The sequence below is a fragment of the Penicillium psychrofluorescens genome (genome assembly GCF_964197705.1).
Source record: "Penicillium psychrofluorescens genome assembly, chromosome: 4".
Lineage (NCBI taxonomy): Eukaryota > Fungi > Ascomycota > Eurotiomycetes > Eurotiales > Aspergillaceae > Penicillium > Penicillium psychrofluorescens.
Genome location: NC_133442.1, coordinates 2,991,642 through 3,007,530, shown reverse-complemented (window position 1 = coordinate 3,007,530; position 15,889 = coordinate 2,991,642). Strand labels below are relative to the sequence as shown.

At 50.5% G+C, this 15,889-nt stretch overlaps 7 protein-coding genes across 7 annotated transcripts; 2 read left to right on the top strand and 5 right to left on the bottom strand.

Annotated features, from left to right (window-relative positions):
- Nucleotides 1-124: 124 nt before the first annotated feature.
- PFLUO_LOCUS6771 (uncharacterized protein) lies at nt 125-1,551 on the bottom strand (the record flags this gene model as incomplete). The annotated part of the gene is made up of 2 exons (XM_073784347.1): nt 125-1,462; nt 1,516-1,551. The coding sequence occupies 2 exons, from the start codon at nt 1,549-1,551 to the stop codon at nt 125-127; spliced, it is 1,374 nt and encodes a 457-aa protein (XP_073640811.1).
- Nucleotides 1,552-2,059: 508 nt separating this feature from the next.
- Nucleotides 2,060-2,940, top strand: PFLUO_LOCUS6770 (uncharacterized protein; the record flags this gene model as incomplete). Its single annotated transcript, XM_073784346.1, has 3 exons — nt 2,060-2,135; nt 2,186-2,253; nt 2,308-2,940. 3 exons carry the CDS (start codon nt 2,060-2,062, stop codon nt 2,938-2,940), a joined length of 777 nt encoding a protein of 258 aa, XP_073640810.1.
- Nucleotides 2,941-6,171: 3,231 nt separating this feature from the next.
- PFLUO_LOCUS6769 (Homoserine dehydrogenase) lies at nt 6,172-7,334 on the bottom strand (the record flags this gene model as incomplete). Its single annotated transcript, XM_073784345.1, has 2 exons — nt 6,172-7,250; nt 7,301-7,334. 2 exons carry the CDS (start codon nt 7,332-7,334, stop codon nt 6,172-6,174), a joined length of 1,113 nt encoding a protein of 370 aa, XP_073640809.1.
- Nucleotides 7,335-7,637: 303 nt separating this feature from the next.
- Nucleotides 7,638-8,720, top strand: PFLUO_LOCUS6768 (uncharacterized protein; the record flags this gene model as incomplete). Its single annotated transcript, XM_073784343.1, has 1 exon — nt 7,638-8,720. The coding sequence occupies one exon, from the start codon at nt 7,638-7,640 to the stop codon at nt 8,718-8,720; it is 1,083 nt and encodes a 360-aa protein (XP_073640808.1).
- A 342-nt stretch (nt 8,721-9,062) lies between these two features.
- PFLUO_LOCUS6767 (uncharacterized protein) lies at nt 9,063-11,110 on the bottom strand (the record flags this gene model as incomplete). The annotated part of the gene is made up of 8 exons (XM_073784342.1): nt 9,063-9,121; nt 9,181-9,362; nt 9,427-9,531; nt 9,581-9,692; nt 9,777-10,009; nt 10,073-10,150; nt 10,212-10,631; nt 10,698-11,110. 8 exons carry the CDS (start codon nt 11,108-11,110, stop codon nt 9,063-9,065), a joined length of 1,602 nt encoding a protein of 533 aa, XP_073640807.1.
- Nucleotides 11,111-12,684: 1,574 nt separating this feature from the next.
- Nucleotides 12,685-13,214, bottom strand: PFLUO_LOCUS6766 (Non-histone chromosomal protein 6; the record flags this gene model as incomplete). The annotated part of the gene is made up of 4 exons (XM_073784341.1): nt 12,685-12,720; nt 12,774-12,898; nt 12,978-13,073; nt 13,151-13,214. The coding sequence occupies 4 exons, from the start codon at nt 13,212-13,214 to the stop codon at nt 12,685-12,687; spliced, it is 321 nt and encodes a 106-aa protein (XP_073640806.1).
- Nucleotides 13,215-14,931: 1,717 nt separating this feature from the next.
- PFLUO_LOCUS6765 (uncharacterized protein) lies at nt 14,932-15,743 on the bottom strand (the record flags this gene model as incomplete). The annotated part of the gene is made up of 3 exons (XM_073784340.1): nt 14,932-15,301; nt 15,354-15,525; nt 15,584-15,743. The coding sequence occupies 3 exons, from the start codon at nt 15,741-15,743 to the stop codon at nt 14,932-14,934; spliced, it is 702 nt and encodes a 233-aa protein (XP_073640805.1).
- Between the last annotated feature and the right edge of the window lie 146 nt (nt 15,744-15,889).

Here is a 15,889-nt window from a genome sequence, read left to right as displayed (position 1 = left end):
TGTTTGCTTCCTTTTACCAGGTTAGTTTTTTTCTAAAGCTTTCAAGGGTTCTCGCGTGGAAATTCACATAGTAAATGATACGTTCGATCAAGAATCCCGTAATTTGATTTGAAATCGAGTTAAACTATTCAGATTGCGCAAACTCGCGAAGCTCCACGACAGAACCAGTTTCCTCGTTTTTGACATCGTTGTGAGTGGTCATTGAATCCGTAATTTGTTCCAAACTCTTGCCTCCAACATCTGGTACAAATATGAAGGCCCACATTCCCAGTACCACGTTGCTTACGCCCCATATATAACAGTACTTTGGTCCCCAATTCAACGAGTTAGGGTTTATGAAATAAGGCGAGCAATAAGTCGCGATCCATGCAAAAAGATAGTTGCAGCCCGTTGCAAGACCGACAGTCTTGGAACGGAGTCGCTGAGAAGGGATCTCGACGGTAAGAGCCCACAGTACGGGGCCTTGGCCAATTCCATACACCCAAGTGAACAGGGTACCCATTGCGATCAGAATTTGTGCAGCGGTATATGAGCCATCACTGAGTCTCGTATAGACACCAGCAATCACGAACATGATTGCTGAATTGACTATTGACGAAACACCCAGTAGGATCCGCCGCTTGACGAATTTCATGACAATAAAGGCTCCCATGTTGCCAGTAAGCGCAATTGCCAGACTCATCATCACCCAAACAAACTCGTTCTTTACACCAGCCTGGGCATAGAAATAGACTGAGTAGCTCGAAAAGAAAATGACACCACTTGCAGTTTGGGAAATACTGCAACATAGGCTCAGAATAGTCCTCCGGAAATCGGATCCTCGAAAAGTGTCAATCAGATGCACACTTTGGCTCTCTCTGTTCTCGATCACCCATGCATCTTTAATAGTCGTGACCTGAGCGGCAAGTTGGTCTTCATCATAGATACCTCGTAGAATGCGAATCGCATTGGCTGCATTTTCATCTGATCCGAGGCGAATATAGTGGCGCGGACTTTCTGGGAGGAATAGGATCCCGATTGAAAGGGCAGCTGGAACAATGAACATGACTCCTAACGGGATCAAATATGATGTGCGTCCCTCGTATTTCGCAGTGTAATTGTCAATAAGAATTCCGATCAATGCACCGAAGGAGGTTTGAAAGGTGACCAGGCCGACAGCAGATCCACGGAGATATGTGGGTGCGATCTCCCCAAGATAGGTAGCCGAATAGGTAAGGTAGAATCCATTGGAGACTCCCAAAAATAGACGGCCCATATAGAGAGCTGAAATCTTGATGCTACTCATTTGGAGGATGACGGCAAGAACTGAGAAAGCGGAACCAGTCCAAAGACCCACTCTATTGCTGATGAAGGCGCCAAACTTGAATATAAAAAGGGATGCCACAAATCCCCCAAGCTGCATGAGACTCTGGATGAGCGTTTGCACGGAGGTTTCCAAATTGTAGTTCAACGGGCTTTCTGGCTATTGTGAGTGTCAATGTTGTACGAGAAAGGCTGGGGCAGCAGGGAACTTACATCGACGTAGCCAAACACCGCGAGAAACCCAGTCATGCTTTGAAAACCAGAGACCGCAGCTGAATCATATCCATACTGGAATTGGCCCAGCGCGATAAAGACGCAAATGCAAACAACGCGCTTGTCTTTCCAAATCAAAGATAAAAATTGATTGTCATTGTTCAGGTTCTCGTGGGCGTCCACCATAGCGACATCAGGAAAAGAACTCTTGCAGCTAGAATTGAGATACTTCGCGTACCATGAAGTAAAGCAACCTAATGGCTATTGAAGAGGGAATATTCTTATTTGGCTCGGGGCTTCTGGGGCTCTTACAGCGGGGGAGGTGGTAGCCAAATATTTCCGATGGCTCATGCAATGTTTTTGGCGTCTGGATGACATCGGCTTCAATAACCCGAACGGTCGTTATGACTCGGCATTCCCGACTGAAGTCAAGCCGAACCAAGCAGATGCAATATAAAGTGAGGCAAATCATTACATCAAACGACATGTATTTGCTCCGGCAAAAAGACCTCCTAACTGTCTTATTATCGACATAACTAGGATCATGGCGGACTCGCAACAAATCACGACTCTAGTAGCTCAAGTGGACACTCTGGCTAATGAAGTTATTAGACTGAGAGGTAAAAATCATTCATTCTTTTTGCAGTTGACGTTACTCATATTGTCAAAGGTGAATCGGACGTTAGGAAGCTTCATCACAAGTACGGCTACTATTTGGACAAATGCCTCTACAAAGAAGTGCGCCAGTCTCGGCTACACGTACTCAGAGATCCCAAGCTGATAAACCAATAGGTCGCCTCGCTGTTCGCCGATCACCCAGACACATATGTCCAGTTCCTTAACGGCCGCTACCGAGGAAAGGAGGGAGTTCATCGCCTTTACATTGAGCGGTTCGCCAAAAGATTCGTAGCCGGCCGCAACGGCCCGATTGATGGATGGCTGCTAGATCACCTCATGGCACAAGACATCATTGATTTCGATCCAAAGGCGGGAAGAGCGAAGGCTAGAATCCGTGCTTTCATGAGTGCAGGAACCCACGAGTCCATGTCCCCGAACTTTCCCGGTGGCTATCGACAGTGGTGGGAAGGCGGCCTGTACGAGAATGAGTACATTCAACAGAATGGAGTGTGGAAGATCCTTCGTCTTCGCTATTTCCCATTCTGGCACGGATCCTTCGAGACAGGCTGGAAGGGAGCAAAAGATTTCGTTCCCTTGTTCAAGGAGACGCACCCGGCGGATGCACTGGGCCCTGATGAAATAGTTGATGACTTTGTTCTTTGGCCTGACACTCGGGTGATACCTTTCCACTACAAGCACCCAATTACCGGCGACGACGTGGCCGAAGAGGATATGAGAGCCCCTCACTGGTTAGAAGATGCTAGTACTGCTCCGTCTGCTCGGATGATCACAGACTGGGGATTTTGAGAGCGGGTTCCGTGTCATAGTTCTTCAGAAGGTTCAACCAAATGATAACATCAATACAGCCTTTATATCAAAATGTAACTCTTCCTAATGTAAAGATACTATCTGCCATCGCATAAACCCTCCTCGTCGCTCAAACACCCCGCTCGCGTGTGTAGATTGCGATATTAGAGTAATGATTCCCCCACATGGATCGTTTCCCCACAACCCCCGCCGTCCCCATTTTCGTGCAGGAAGCCCCACAGCCTTGTCCCTAACCAAGATCTGACAGCTTTCTGATTTCAATTGATCACTGATCATTTCATGATGGCGGGTCACCGAAATATGGGTCGAAAAAATCGCACGGCCATGAGCTGTGACCGTTGTAGAAACCGCAAGACAAAGGTAAGCACTCGAATCTCGCTGGATGGATTCTGGGACTTGACTAATAAAACTCCCCTTTTATGCTCATTAGTGCAACAATCCAGGTATTTTCATACCCAATGGACTCTTGTGTGTTTTCCTGACATTTGAAGCATATGAGGCTAATGAGTATGCGCAATGTTGGAAACTCAGTTCCCGGTCCTTGTGATTATTGTCGCACCACCGGGACAGAATGTCATATAGATCTAGGAAAGCGACGTCAGAGGCCGTACTACTTCGTTTCGGAGGAAGAGTTTCGAAATATGCAAGATATACTGAGCTACTATCTCCCGGAAGCCAATCTGAGCCCCGAGAACCTTCGCTCCCTTGCTGCAGAATGCAAAAGCAAAACTTCTCACAGTATCTCACACAATTTGCCGGCTTCTCCTCTTTCTCTGTCTCCCATCTTCCAACCTGCTTTGTCCTCTGGCTTAGAAAACGAACTCGAGGCGCCGCCAGCTGAAAATGTGAGCAATATAGCAGAATGGGAGAAAGATTCAGAAAACCGCGTTCTGCAAGAGGTTTTCGTTCTACATCAGCAATCAGGATGCCTGGTAGAAGATTCCCAAGGGCAGTATCGTAAGTTTTAGGTGTTTTTAATATTACTCAATACTACGAGGTGCATAATCTAATAGACGACAGGTTATATGGGTTCCGAGTCTGGCTTACCCTTCAATGCCGCCATTCGCTGCTATAAAAACGAAGAAAGATTGCACATACCGACGGTACCCGATGTGATTCCAGGAATGGTCACAGTGTCGATGCCTCTTCCTAATGAGACTTATATGAAAGCCGACGTACATTTGCCCCCTCAAGAAACTTGTCAAAAATTGGTTATGCGATATTTCGAGGAAGTTCATTCATTGTATTGGCTCTATTCATCCGAAAGATTTCACAGCCAGTTGGAGGAGACATATAGAGTATCGTCGCAAGACCTAACGACATCCTGGAAATGTGCCCTATATTCCATCCTTGCAATTGGAAGCCTTGGGTCGCCATACCCAGAAGAACTTCCTCAATACATTGTCCCAGGAGAATATCTCCAGCATGCAAAGTCTTTCGTCTCCGGGGTATGCGATGAAGGGAGCCTCGATAGCATCCGTGCTATGGTATTACTGGTATGCAACTTGGTCATTTTCGAAGAATAGAGGTTCTGACTTGATCACCAGGCAACGGCTATGCAATCACATGGGTTCTCAAACCCAGCCTATCTATATGTCAGTCTCGCTGTGCATATTGCCTGTTCTCTAGGGCTTCACTGTGACAAATACTGTACCTCTTATGGAGGGGTTGAGAAAGAGCATGCAAGGCGGATTTGGTGGTCTCTGGTCATATTTGACCAGGACCTTGCATTGAGGTTGGGTAAGCCCTGTGCAACCGAAGACGCATGGCAGCCACCTTTGCCATCTGAAGTGGTAAGATTTTTTTACCTTTTATTAGTTCTCCAGGCCCTGCTCGTGTAAGTAATTTTGGTTTTAACTTGAATATCCAGATTTTGCCCTCCGGTCCCTATAGTCCCCCGGGATACTTAGCTGTCTGCAGTACCTTGAGCCAACTAGGCAAAATGGCTCGTTGTGATCTGTATAAAAACCCGCTTATGTGCGGCCAGCGATTGGAAATTGGATCTGTGAAGCTCTTAATGACTTCATTAGAAGAGTGGGCGGACTCCCTCCCACCACATCTCAGTATTTCTGCTCCGACAGCACCTCTTCTACGCCGACCAATTGCCATTCTTCATTTAAGATATCATAGTATTCAACTCCTAATTGGCCGGCCATTTTTACTATACCGCCTCATGTGTCGAAAGAGGCAACAGGAGAGCTTGAAATCGCCTTGTCTTGAGCATTTCACTGAGGTTTGTCTGAGTTCTTCTGAACAAATGTTAGGGATTCTGCAGATGATGGTGTCTGAAAGCACTTATTCGAAATTAATTGCTTTGGACTTCTACTATGCCTTGGATATCCTGCAGGTATTTATTTCGGTATTTGCTCTAACAAAAGGCGAGAAACAATTCGAAGACATATGCACCTGTCTGAAGGTGCTTCAAACTATGGGAACAACAGGATTTGGGTCTAGGATGATTTCCGAGGTCCTCTACCAGCTCACGGAGTGGGGACTGTTCCCTGGTTGTTCAGATCCTTTGCATTACCTTGAGGATCTAGATACTTCCTCACTCGGTCTGGATGCCATGAGCGAGTTTTACGATCGGTAAGCCTATCTTTTACTTCACTTCTAATTAAATATGCCCCTGACATTCAAAAGGATATTTGGAAGCTATGATATCTCGGTTGATCAGACTTCGGGTGCAATACTCTCTAACTTCGAAGACTCGAACATTACTGAAGATGTGCTGATGCAAGACATTCTTCACCCTTAAGCTGAGTCTTGTGGAGAGTAGTACAGTCCTTGATTTCTTCTATAACTTGTTGAGCGGTTTCTAGCCGATGACACTCTTTAAATTTGGGCTGAAGCTTCTGTATAAGCTCCAGCATCAAGTTTGCTATATCTCTATCTTTGTAGTTGATAGCCAACCGCAGGGCTGCGTAGTCTGCTTGTCGGTATGAGCGAAGTTGGTTGTGCCTGTCCTTTATATAGCGGCGGATCACCACGCTGGGAAACTTGGAAGTGATCTAAACCCCCTTCATTTTAGTCTATCAAGAAGAGTAGATGTTTGCAAATGGGCGGATGAAATACCTGCGAAATTATTGATGCCAATTCACCTTGATCTGGGTACAAATTGCGACATCTAACTACATCCTCGAGCTGATTTTGAAATGCTTCATTTGTCTACACCTGTCACATGACTATTTTTGTTTCTATAACTCTCCTTATCTAGTGCAGCCGCTCGATAACCTTGAGCAGATCCGTCGACACACCCATAGCAGTGACCTCGCCACCAGCACCAGCACCCTGCACAATCACTGGGTTGGCACCGTACCGCTTGGTGTAGAAGCTGATGATGTTGTCGCTGCCCTTCAGGCCGGCAATGGCACTGTCTTTGTCGAAGTATTGGAGACCAACCTTGACGGCCTTGTTAGCAACATCGATGCTGCCAACATAACGCACAACCTTGCCCTGCTTCTCTGCTGTGTCCTTGACGCTAGACATCTGGGCATCAAACTCGGGCAGGCGAGTCATGAATTGGGTGATTCCCTCTGACGAGGACGGGAGCGTGGCAAGCTCGGCGGGAATGAGCGACTCAATGGGGAAGGCATCAGGGCGGGCAATCTCGAGACCAGCCAGACGGGCCAGGATGGTCAGCTTGCGTGCCACATCCATGCCGTTCAGGTCATCGCGAGGGTCCGGCTCAGTGTAGCCCAGGTCCTTGGCCTGGGCGACGACAGCGCTCCACTGCGCATTTGAGGAGCCGGAAGCAGGGGCAAAAGTGTTGAACAGGAACGACAATGTGCCCGAGAACACACCCTCGATGCGAGTGACCTCATCACCAGTTGCAACCAGGTCCTTCAACGTCGACAGCACCGGCAATCCAGCACCAACCGTACTCTCGTGGTACACCAGGGCTTTGCCCTGCGCTGCCGAAGCAAAAATATCCTTCCATAGAGACAGATCGTCAGAGAAACCCTTCTTGTTCGGAGTCACCACCGACACGCCCTTCTTCAGGAAGATAGGGTACGTCCGCGCCAGGTTAATGTCTGACGTGTTGTCCACCAGGATAGCTCGCCCCGGCGCGGAGGCGAGGTAATTCGCCAGCTCCTCTGCGGGTAGAGCACCGGTCTTGGTCAGCGAGGGAGTCGCGGCAGCAGTCGCCCAGTCGGCTGCGGGGATGGCTGGTGAGTACGCCGGTGTCGGAGCGAGGAGGGTTTGAGATGAGCGGGCAAGGAGGATGAGCTGCGGGGCATTTGGGAGGCGCGCGAGCTGGGAGAGGAACGCAGTGCCGACACCGCCGACGCCTAGTCATGTCAGCTGTGCTCTCTTAGGTGGAAGGGAATAGGTAATTTACCAACGACGCCGAGATAGATAGGGCTGGCGGACATAATGTGGTTCAATGGGGTGGATTTTGGGAGTAGGTGATTCAATTTGCAACAGGGTATTTCACAGTGAGCAGTATGTCTGCAAGCAGGCAATTGCAACAATCAAAGCACCAAAAAGAATAATATCCCAAGTTCTTCAGATCGAACGCTGGCCGTGGGGTCGCGGGGCAGCGAAAACCGGGCTGAGTCATATGCTGAGTCATTATATAAGCCTCATATCTAAGGCACTAACATCTTATCGTTATCGTTATCGCATCTACTCTTTCTTGCCTCGCCTCTTCTCTCTCCTTCATTCAATCCACCAAGATGCCACCCAATCCACCATCCTCCTCCTTATACGGGAAGCCGCGCTCCAAGTCCAGCACACAAGCAAACCAACCATCCTCCTCTAACCTCTCCTTCACGACCCAACTCTCCTCACTCATCTCCCAAGGCACCTCCGATTCCACCTCCCGAGGACGCCCACGTCCGTCCAAAACCGCAAAAGCCGACCTCTTCTCCAAGCCCAACAAGGGATCCCAAAAGCGTGCCGCGGCGGACCTGGAAGATGAGTCCTCAAAGCAAGTCCACCAGCGCAGCCAGGACATCGGGTCCGTGGACGCGGCGGCGCTGGGCCGGTCAAAGCGGCGCATGGAGCAGAAGGTGCGCATGTATGAGGATATGAAGAAAGGGATGTACCTCGCTGGTGATAGCAGCGACGATGAGGAAGGAGCAAATAAAGAGGACTACGCAGCACGATTAAGGCGAAAAGAGCGGGAGGGGTTGGTGGATTTCGATAAGAAATGGGCGGATGAGGAACGGAAGAGAGAAGATGTATCCGATGACGAGGAGGAATCTGAAGACGATGATAATGCATCTATCATATCCTACGAAGATGAACTGGGACGGTGTCGTCGCGGGACAAGAGCCGAAGCTGCGCGCGCGGCCCGCGAAAAGGAAAAAGACAGTCAACAGGGCGGCGCAGATGAGGAGCGTTGGAGGCCCTCACGTCCGGACAATCTCATTTATGGCGAAACGGTCCAGTCGCAGGCATTCAATCCGGAGGCCGGCGTCGCGTCGCACATGGCGCATCTTGCGACGAGACGAGATCGATCACCTACGCCTCCGGAGAATATGCACTACGACGCAGATGCGGAGGTGCGCAATCGAGGGACCGGTTTTTATGCATTTTCGAGAGACGAGGAGGAGCGCAAGAAGCAGATGGAGGAGCTGCTGAGTGCGCGTGGTGAGACGCAGCGGGAGAGGGAGGCACGGCAGGCGAGGAGAGCCGTGCGAGAGGCCGCTAAGGATGAACGGCGCGCGAAGATTCAGGAGCTAAGGAATAAGAGACTGGCTGAGAGGTTCTTGGCTGATTTGCAGCCGGGGACTGAAGCGGTTCAGACGGAGTGAACTTTGCACAACGGCATTGCGTTCTTTGTTTTTAGCGATACCCTCGTGTTAGTAACTATACGGTATGGAGAACATGCTCTCGAGCTAAGTTTATTTTCAAACTCGATTGAAAAGAAGTATACTAGGTTTCCATTTCACTGGTGTAATATGGGAATTGCCCACCCTGGGTAATCCGGAGTCAAAAGAGGCGAGAGATCAAAAGAATAAACAAAAACGCCATCCTCTAAGCTAAAAACACAAAACCCAATCCGACTTTTGAATCATCATCAATCATATCAATATACACTCATCAGTCATACCCCCAGCAGGAGAGCCGGGACAAGGATGGAGAAGAAATTCCTATCACCTGTCAATAGTCAGCGCAGCTAGTTCCTCCATCGTATCCAGAAATCCGTCGGCATCTAATTGTCAGAAAGTCAGTATCGCTCTCTCTCGGCAATATCGAATACAGACAACCCACCATCCGAGGTAAGAAACGTCAAGAGAAAGCCTCCCCGAGGCGTTTGCGGTGCAGTATAGTCATCGGCAGACATCAAGATTGCCGGTCTCAGGTCGCTAATTAGAACTTTCTCTGGACCTGTGCGGCGGAGCCAGCCCCGGGTCCCGAGGTAGGACGTTACGAAGGCTGTCCAGGCGGGTGTGCTATTTTTGATGAGCGTCAGTTCCTTTCAAGAGGTTTACTGGGAGAAAGCAATGGTGTTCATACCGTTTTAGATCTCCTCGATGAACAGATGCCTGCAATCTCACGGCCCCGGTTACCGTATCCTGATATACGCGCAGGGCGTGCGGAAAGCCGTCGTCGATAATTTGTCTGGGCGAGATTCAGCACTGTAATTTCGTGAAAGATAATGACAACTCACCCTCCGTAAATCTCCCCTTCTTCATTCAACTCATAGTCGCGAATGTATTCGACCGGCCTCCCCGCATCCTGGGAGCGAAGCGCGAGAAAAGTGACGTAGAATAGAACTAGAGCTGTTCACCACGAAACATCAGTAAAACAGTTCTTTTTTTTTTTTTTTTTTTTTTTTGCCCAAGGATCTGGTAGTCAGAACGTACTTTCGATGTTTGTAAAACCAAGATTTGCCCACATCACAAGTTCGGTCCCCTGGCGTCTTCTGCGACATAGTTGCAGGCACGAGCCGTCTCGAGCAATTTCCAGCAGGTTCAGTGGCATGCAGGAGTACTCGTTCGGCCGGTTGCGGTGTGGGGTTTTGCAGAGCATGCGAGCACGGTGGTCGTTTAGACGTAGATGAAAGGCTACGCGCATGTCGTTACCGTCAGCGAAGGCTCTAAAATGAAAGTTAGCAAGGCAGGGCCCCTTGTGGGGGTCTGATGGGATGACGCTGGCTTACAGTTGGAGGACTTCATGGAAGCCTGCCTCTCGGAGCGATTGTTTGATTTCTGGGTCATGTTTTCCGTAACATTTCGATCTGCAGGCTATTGTTAACAATGTCCATTTATGATTGGTGTTGTTCATCGTTCTCATCGTACCGGGATTCCGGGGCAGGGATAGGTGTGTCTGTATCAGGAATCGAGAAGACTTCTTTTGCCCAGTGGTACTTGATCGCCTCATTGGCCGACTGGTTGGTCGTGGTGGTGGTTGTTGTCGTCGTGGATCCTGTCAATGGCGAGCTCGGCGCATCAGGGACTTGCGGTGGTATATCGAAGATGCCCGACACAGGTGAAAGAGGCTGCGGTGAGGAACCTGGTGGGCGAGTGCGCTCGTACGATCGACGAGGGCGCGGTATGCGATCACTGGCGGGACTCCTCGGTTCTGTATTGGTGTCGCTGGAGGACGGGTTGCGGCCGAGATTCATACGTCCCAGTCGGGGCGCCAGTCGCTGATCCTGGGTGGCCAGCAGGGTCTTCAGACTATTCCTAGCGCTGGACAAAGGTGGAGGATTTGGTTCCCTGCTGCAATCTCTCAATATAAGCATGATTCTGGAGAGAAACAAACAAACAGCCCTAAACACTTACTTTCTCACCACATCGGTCATCTCCCCTAGGAAGGATTTATACTTGGCCAGCCGGGTCGCGAGCGAATACTGCGATTCATCCCAGAAGAAGCGGTTCATCGCAGCCCAGGTGCGCCGATACTGCTCGGTAGGGACATTCCCGCCGTCGAGCTGGCCTAAGAAATCAAAGACATCCTCACATGTGTACTTCAAGCTGCCGCGCACCAATTCAATGTCTGCGTGGGCGCGGGCGAAGCTGCGCTTATAGCGCGGGTCCTTGGCCAATGCTTCGATGGTGGTAAACGACGCACTGAGGCCATACAGATCCGAGATGAGGCGGGTAATCTCGGTCTTGTGCTCTGGGAGCGGGTCGCGAAAGGCCTGAAAGCCGGCGGCGACGTCTTCGGCCTTCTCGGCTGAAGTGCGCAGGGCCATGGTCTCTCAGACGTGTGAGTGGTCAGGCCATGGATTTTAATTTTCCTACTAATATGTGTGAGATGTGATGGTGATTTGAATTCCAAGTGGAGAGGGGGGGTCCGCTCGTCTTCTCGTGGGGCAGAGACAGCGCCAGGGGAGGAGCAATACGAGCTAACAACGCTCGGATGCAGATAAGATTATATTTTGGCAAGAAATTAAGGAAAACTGGAAAAATGCACGTGCGACCATGCGGCTCTTGTTCCCTGTTGACTTTTTGACGTGTTCGTGTGGGAATGGCGGGGCGCGCGGTGGAGCCCTATAGGGAGGGGAAGGGTCAGGGATGTTGAAGGGACCGAGTCATGATCTATTCGAGTCAACTCACTGTATCTATGTGATTCTACCTAATCAAGATTAGGCATCATATGCAAAGTCCCTAGGTCCCATTTGGACATCAGTGTGCCCACGACAATCGACACCCGGGTGAGGGCGACGGTCACGGGAAAGACGGCCCGCCGGAAATTATCTACTCGTAGTGCAGGTGACTGCATATGCGGCACAGCAGACAACGACTCGACAAGTGGCGCACGGAGTGAGAATCTCTCGGTGTCGGAGATTGGTCTTAGCCCTGGCCCACTCGATCGGGTCGAGGCTGTGAACCAGGCAAATAAGATTAAGCTCAACGCAGTGCCTGAATAAACTGATTGTAAACTCAAACATCGAATCATATCCATGAATCCGGAGGAAGTAAGGTCAGCACAGACAGCTATTGGATCGCTGGTTGATCAGATCTCCGTCTAGCGTGTACTCTCTTCTCAGCCTCTGGAAGATGTGGTGGCATCTGTATACTCGGAGTACAACCAAATTTGATTTTCTACTTCTGTTTCGAAACTGTGCATTTCTGACGAAATACATTGTTCAAGGCTCAAACATTATATATCGTGGACATCCTCAATGGTGTTTGAGACAAGGCTGCATCATTACATATACTACAGTCTTTGAAACGACCTACAGATACTTCCAGATTGCCAGCAGCAATAAGCATCCACTGCACGTTGCCTTTGTAAAGGTAATGAGAGATCTCTCCCTTTAATCCCAACTACCGTGAAATCACTTGTTCAGCGCAGACAACCGGATCGACCGGAACAACCATGATCCGACGCGTCCACGGCAAAACGTAAACAAAGGGAGCTTGGGCCACCGCATACTGAGTGCACCGAAGGTCTAGAATCATCATTATTGGCAAGGACATAGGAACGGTTCATTCGACTAGTATACAGCCTAGGCTCGCCCTGCCGGATCTCCGCAAGCAGCGCGCCCGAAGTAAAAGGAGCGATTTGGATGCGCAGGAGAAAAAAACCATTTTCCCATTTAACACGAAGACATTGAAAACCCTTTCATACTCGAGAGAAGAATAAGTTCAATCAAAAAGCAAAGGAGAACCACCGTCGTCCCATCCCAGAAGCCGTGCATGACAAAAATAACGAGAAGAAACATAAACCAGTGACACAATTAGCAGAGTGAGGGAGGGAAAAGGGAAGAAACGACACCAACGCCCAGCGGCCCTGACACTTGGTAGAGCGGCAACATGACGTTTAGGACGACTCTTCCTCCTCCTCCTCGGCAGCCTTCTATTCGGGGGTTAGTGCTGGATATGAAAAGAGAGGGGATCAATCAGTCTTACGTTGGCGTAGGCCTTCTTCTCCTCCTCGTAGCGCTTGCGGTCAGTGGCGGCCTTCGCATCATAGGGCTTGCGCTCGGTCTCGGTCAGGGCCTTCCACCGGTCACCAAGGCTCTTGCCGACCTGGCCTGGAGGGTTGTTAGTAACCCATACCCCAAAGAGTGCGATCGCAACGCGTCGCGAGATGCCGGGATGGGAAGCTCTTACCGAAGGTGATGCCGGGGTTCTCCTCGCGAACCTTGTCGCGGTTGTCGTTGGCGAAGAACATGTAGGCAGACAGAGCACGCTTGGGCGCGTTGGGGTCTGCGTGGACCGAGTCAGTTTGGGGTGGTTCCCAGGACAGAAGACGCGTCGGTCGCGTCCATTGCAGATTGACTTACCCTTCTTGCGGCGCTGGACCTTACCACCGGTGGCGGCCTTGCGTGTGGACTTCTCCTTAGGCATGGTGACTGGGGATGGGTGGTTAGATTTGAACAGATATCGCGCGCGATAGCGACCAGCAGGCAAGGAGAGTGGTTTCAGGGAGATCAATCGCAGCGATTGACAGGAGCGAAGAGACGAGGAAGGGGAAAACCACAGAGAGGAGTGGGAAAGGCGCGTTGGTGCGCGTTGACGGTGGACGCTGAGCGCGCGCGCCCACACGTCGCGACCGGTCGCCAGCGGAAGGATGAAAGCAAAAATCGCGCAAAAAGTACTTACTTGAGTGGATTGAGTGGATAAAAGATCAAGAGATCAAGCGCGAATTGAGCTGATGAAGACGCGGACGTTGTTAGTAGATGGCTCTCGTACTACCAGTGCAAGACGACGAGATGGAAAAAAAACAGGGTAATGACGTGAGAAAAAGAAGAGGGAAAAACAGAAAAGAGGGCAAAAGAAAGAGTGGTGGGTGGTGGGTGTTGAGAGATAAGTGTTGAGAATATAGTATAGTAGTATACAGTACCTTTTTTTTGTATGGGGGGGAAGATTGTATGGGAGAGAGAGTAGTAGTAGTAGAGAAGAGGGAGGGAAAGAGAGAGAGGGAGAGTGAGAGGGGGGCGGCCAGGTAGTAGGGAAAGCGTCGCACGGGAGAGGGGGGGACGCACAGGCAGTGTTTGCTGTGGTATGTGGTGTATTGGTATTACCCGTTCTCCCCGAGCCAAATGCCGGCAAATGGCAGGCAAATGGAGTGTGTCATTGGGGGCCATACCGTACACGCCGACGCCCATACATCATTCTCACTGCAGTATTAGTGGAGCAGACCGCCTGATTAATAAACCGCGCAGTCGAGTGCAGAGTGATTACCAGTACCAATAGTTACCGGGGAAAGGACTTGGGGGGAAGAAATACTATGATATGATCATAATGAAAGAGAAAAGAAGGTTGTCACTATCATTGCCCACGGGTCATTACTATTTTCCTTCATGGTGAGGTGGGACGGGCAACCTGGAAGAAGGAAGACTCGTCACAACGCCGAGGAGAACAGACCTGCTAGCGCGGCAGACAGTTTCAGTCCCTCGAGTGTTTCCGTCAGACCCCGGCAAAAGTACCGAGCTTTCGTCAGACCATGATCCGGGGTATGGTGAAGCGTGGCTGACACTGCTCCCGTAACCGACATGAAGTAGTGGCTTGGTGAGGATTCCGTCCACTCTGCACTCCGCGGTAGATTCATTATTATTGAGTGGCAATCTCATCAATGCCGGAGTATCCGATCATGAAATAGAATCGCTAGTGAATGATGAGCTATACAGACTGGGCATGCTTGGAGGAGAGCACATTCCGGTACATCGGCTCCCGCAGTGAACACGCGCTGTACGAGGTACCGCGTAAATTACCATGCCAGTCATGAATGTAATCAGCTTCACAATCATAATACATAATGCCGGTCAGCAAGCTAAAACTGCATAGGGCGAAAGGCCCTTACTCCCTGCAGAATCACACAATAGTGTCCATCATATGTAATAAAAATGACTGACGTATTACTGGGAGTAATATTGCTCCGTCATTGTGGGTAGCAGTCGATCCAGAGTGGTGTAGGGCGTGGGTCAGTAAGCTGAACACGGCCTCTTATGACCCCCCCATCCATGTAATTTTTGATGAAAGGCCCAGCACAACCTCGCCAGGCTCGATTGATCAATCACAATAAACACCAAGACGCCAGCCCAATAATCCGTAGGTATACATTTCAATCATCACTCTCGTCCAGAACCAGCGCGCGAAGCGCGTCATCATCCGCCCAGTTCAGCCCGCTGCCCACGACCACCGCGCTGGCGATGTTCTTCATGGTCTCCCACTTGGCCTTGCGGGTCTTGAGATCGGCCTCCACGCTCTCCAGCTGGGACGCGAGATCCGCGTCCTGGAGTCTCTCGCGCCACGAAGAATCCTCCTTCGTCAGCTCGAGGAGCTGCCGCACCAGTTCCTGGTTCTCCTGGTTGATCCGTAGATTGTCGACTTCCAGATTGGACATCTGTTTCAGCACCAGTTCATGTGCCGACGCGAGATTCTCGTGCGCAAGCGCTAATACGTCGCGCCGATTCACCAAGCGGAGGAGCGCGCTGTAAACAAGACCGATGAGAACGCGATCAGGCACATTGTAGATAGACGTACCGCTCAGCAGGGGTAGATGCCTTCAGGTGCACCGCTTTGAGGATGGGGTCCGTCATGAGAATGGTCTGCACGGCTTTCCTCCTGACTGTGTAGGTCGATCGTGCTTCGAGGAGCTCGCGCTCGGCAATGGCGAGCTGCTCCTCGGCATTGTCTCCGGAGAGAAACTGTGGTTCTAGATTTGCCAATCAGAAAATGTAAATTCTCCGGTATGATTTATTGGGTTGTGGTACCTTGTTCGAGAAGCGCCTTCTCCAGGCGTTGGTCCTGGAGCTGGTGGTAGAGCTGCAGGATAGCGGCCTCCTTGTCGGCCAGCGTCACGGTGTCGCGTGGATCGTCTGCGGCATAGTCCAAGAGGGTCAGCTCCGGGGGGTGCAGATGGGTTACCGCCATCCAGTCATGTGCGGGAGGAGTGTGATGGTGGTGATGATGATGGAGGCGGTGGATCATCACGAGATGCCCGAGCTCCTCTTATCTCAGCCTGCTCTCTTTCCCTTCTCCCCTGCTTCTCCCTCAACAACAGACAAGCTCTGGGGCTC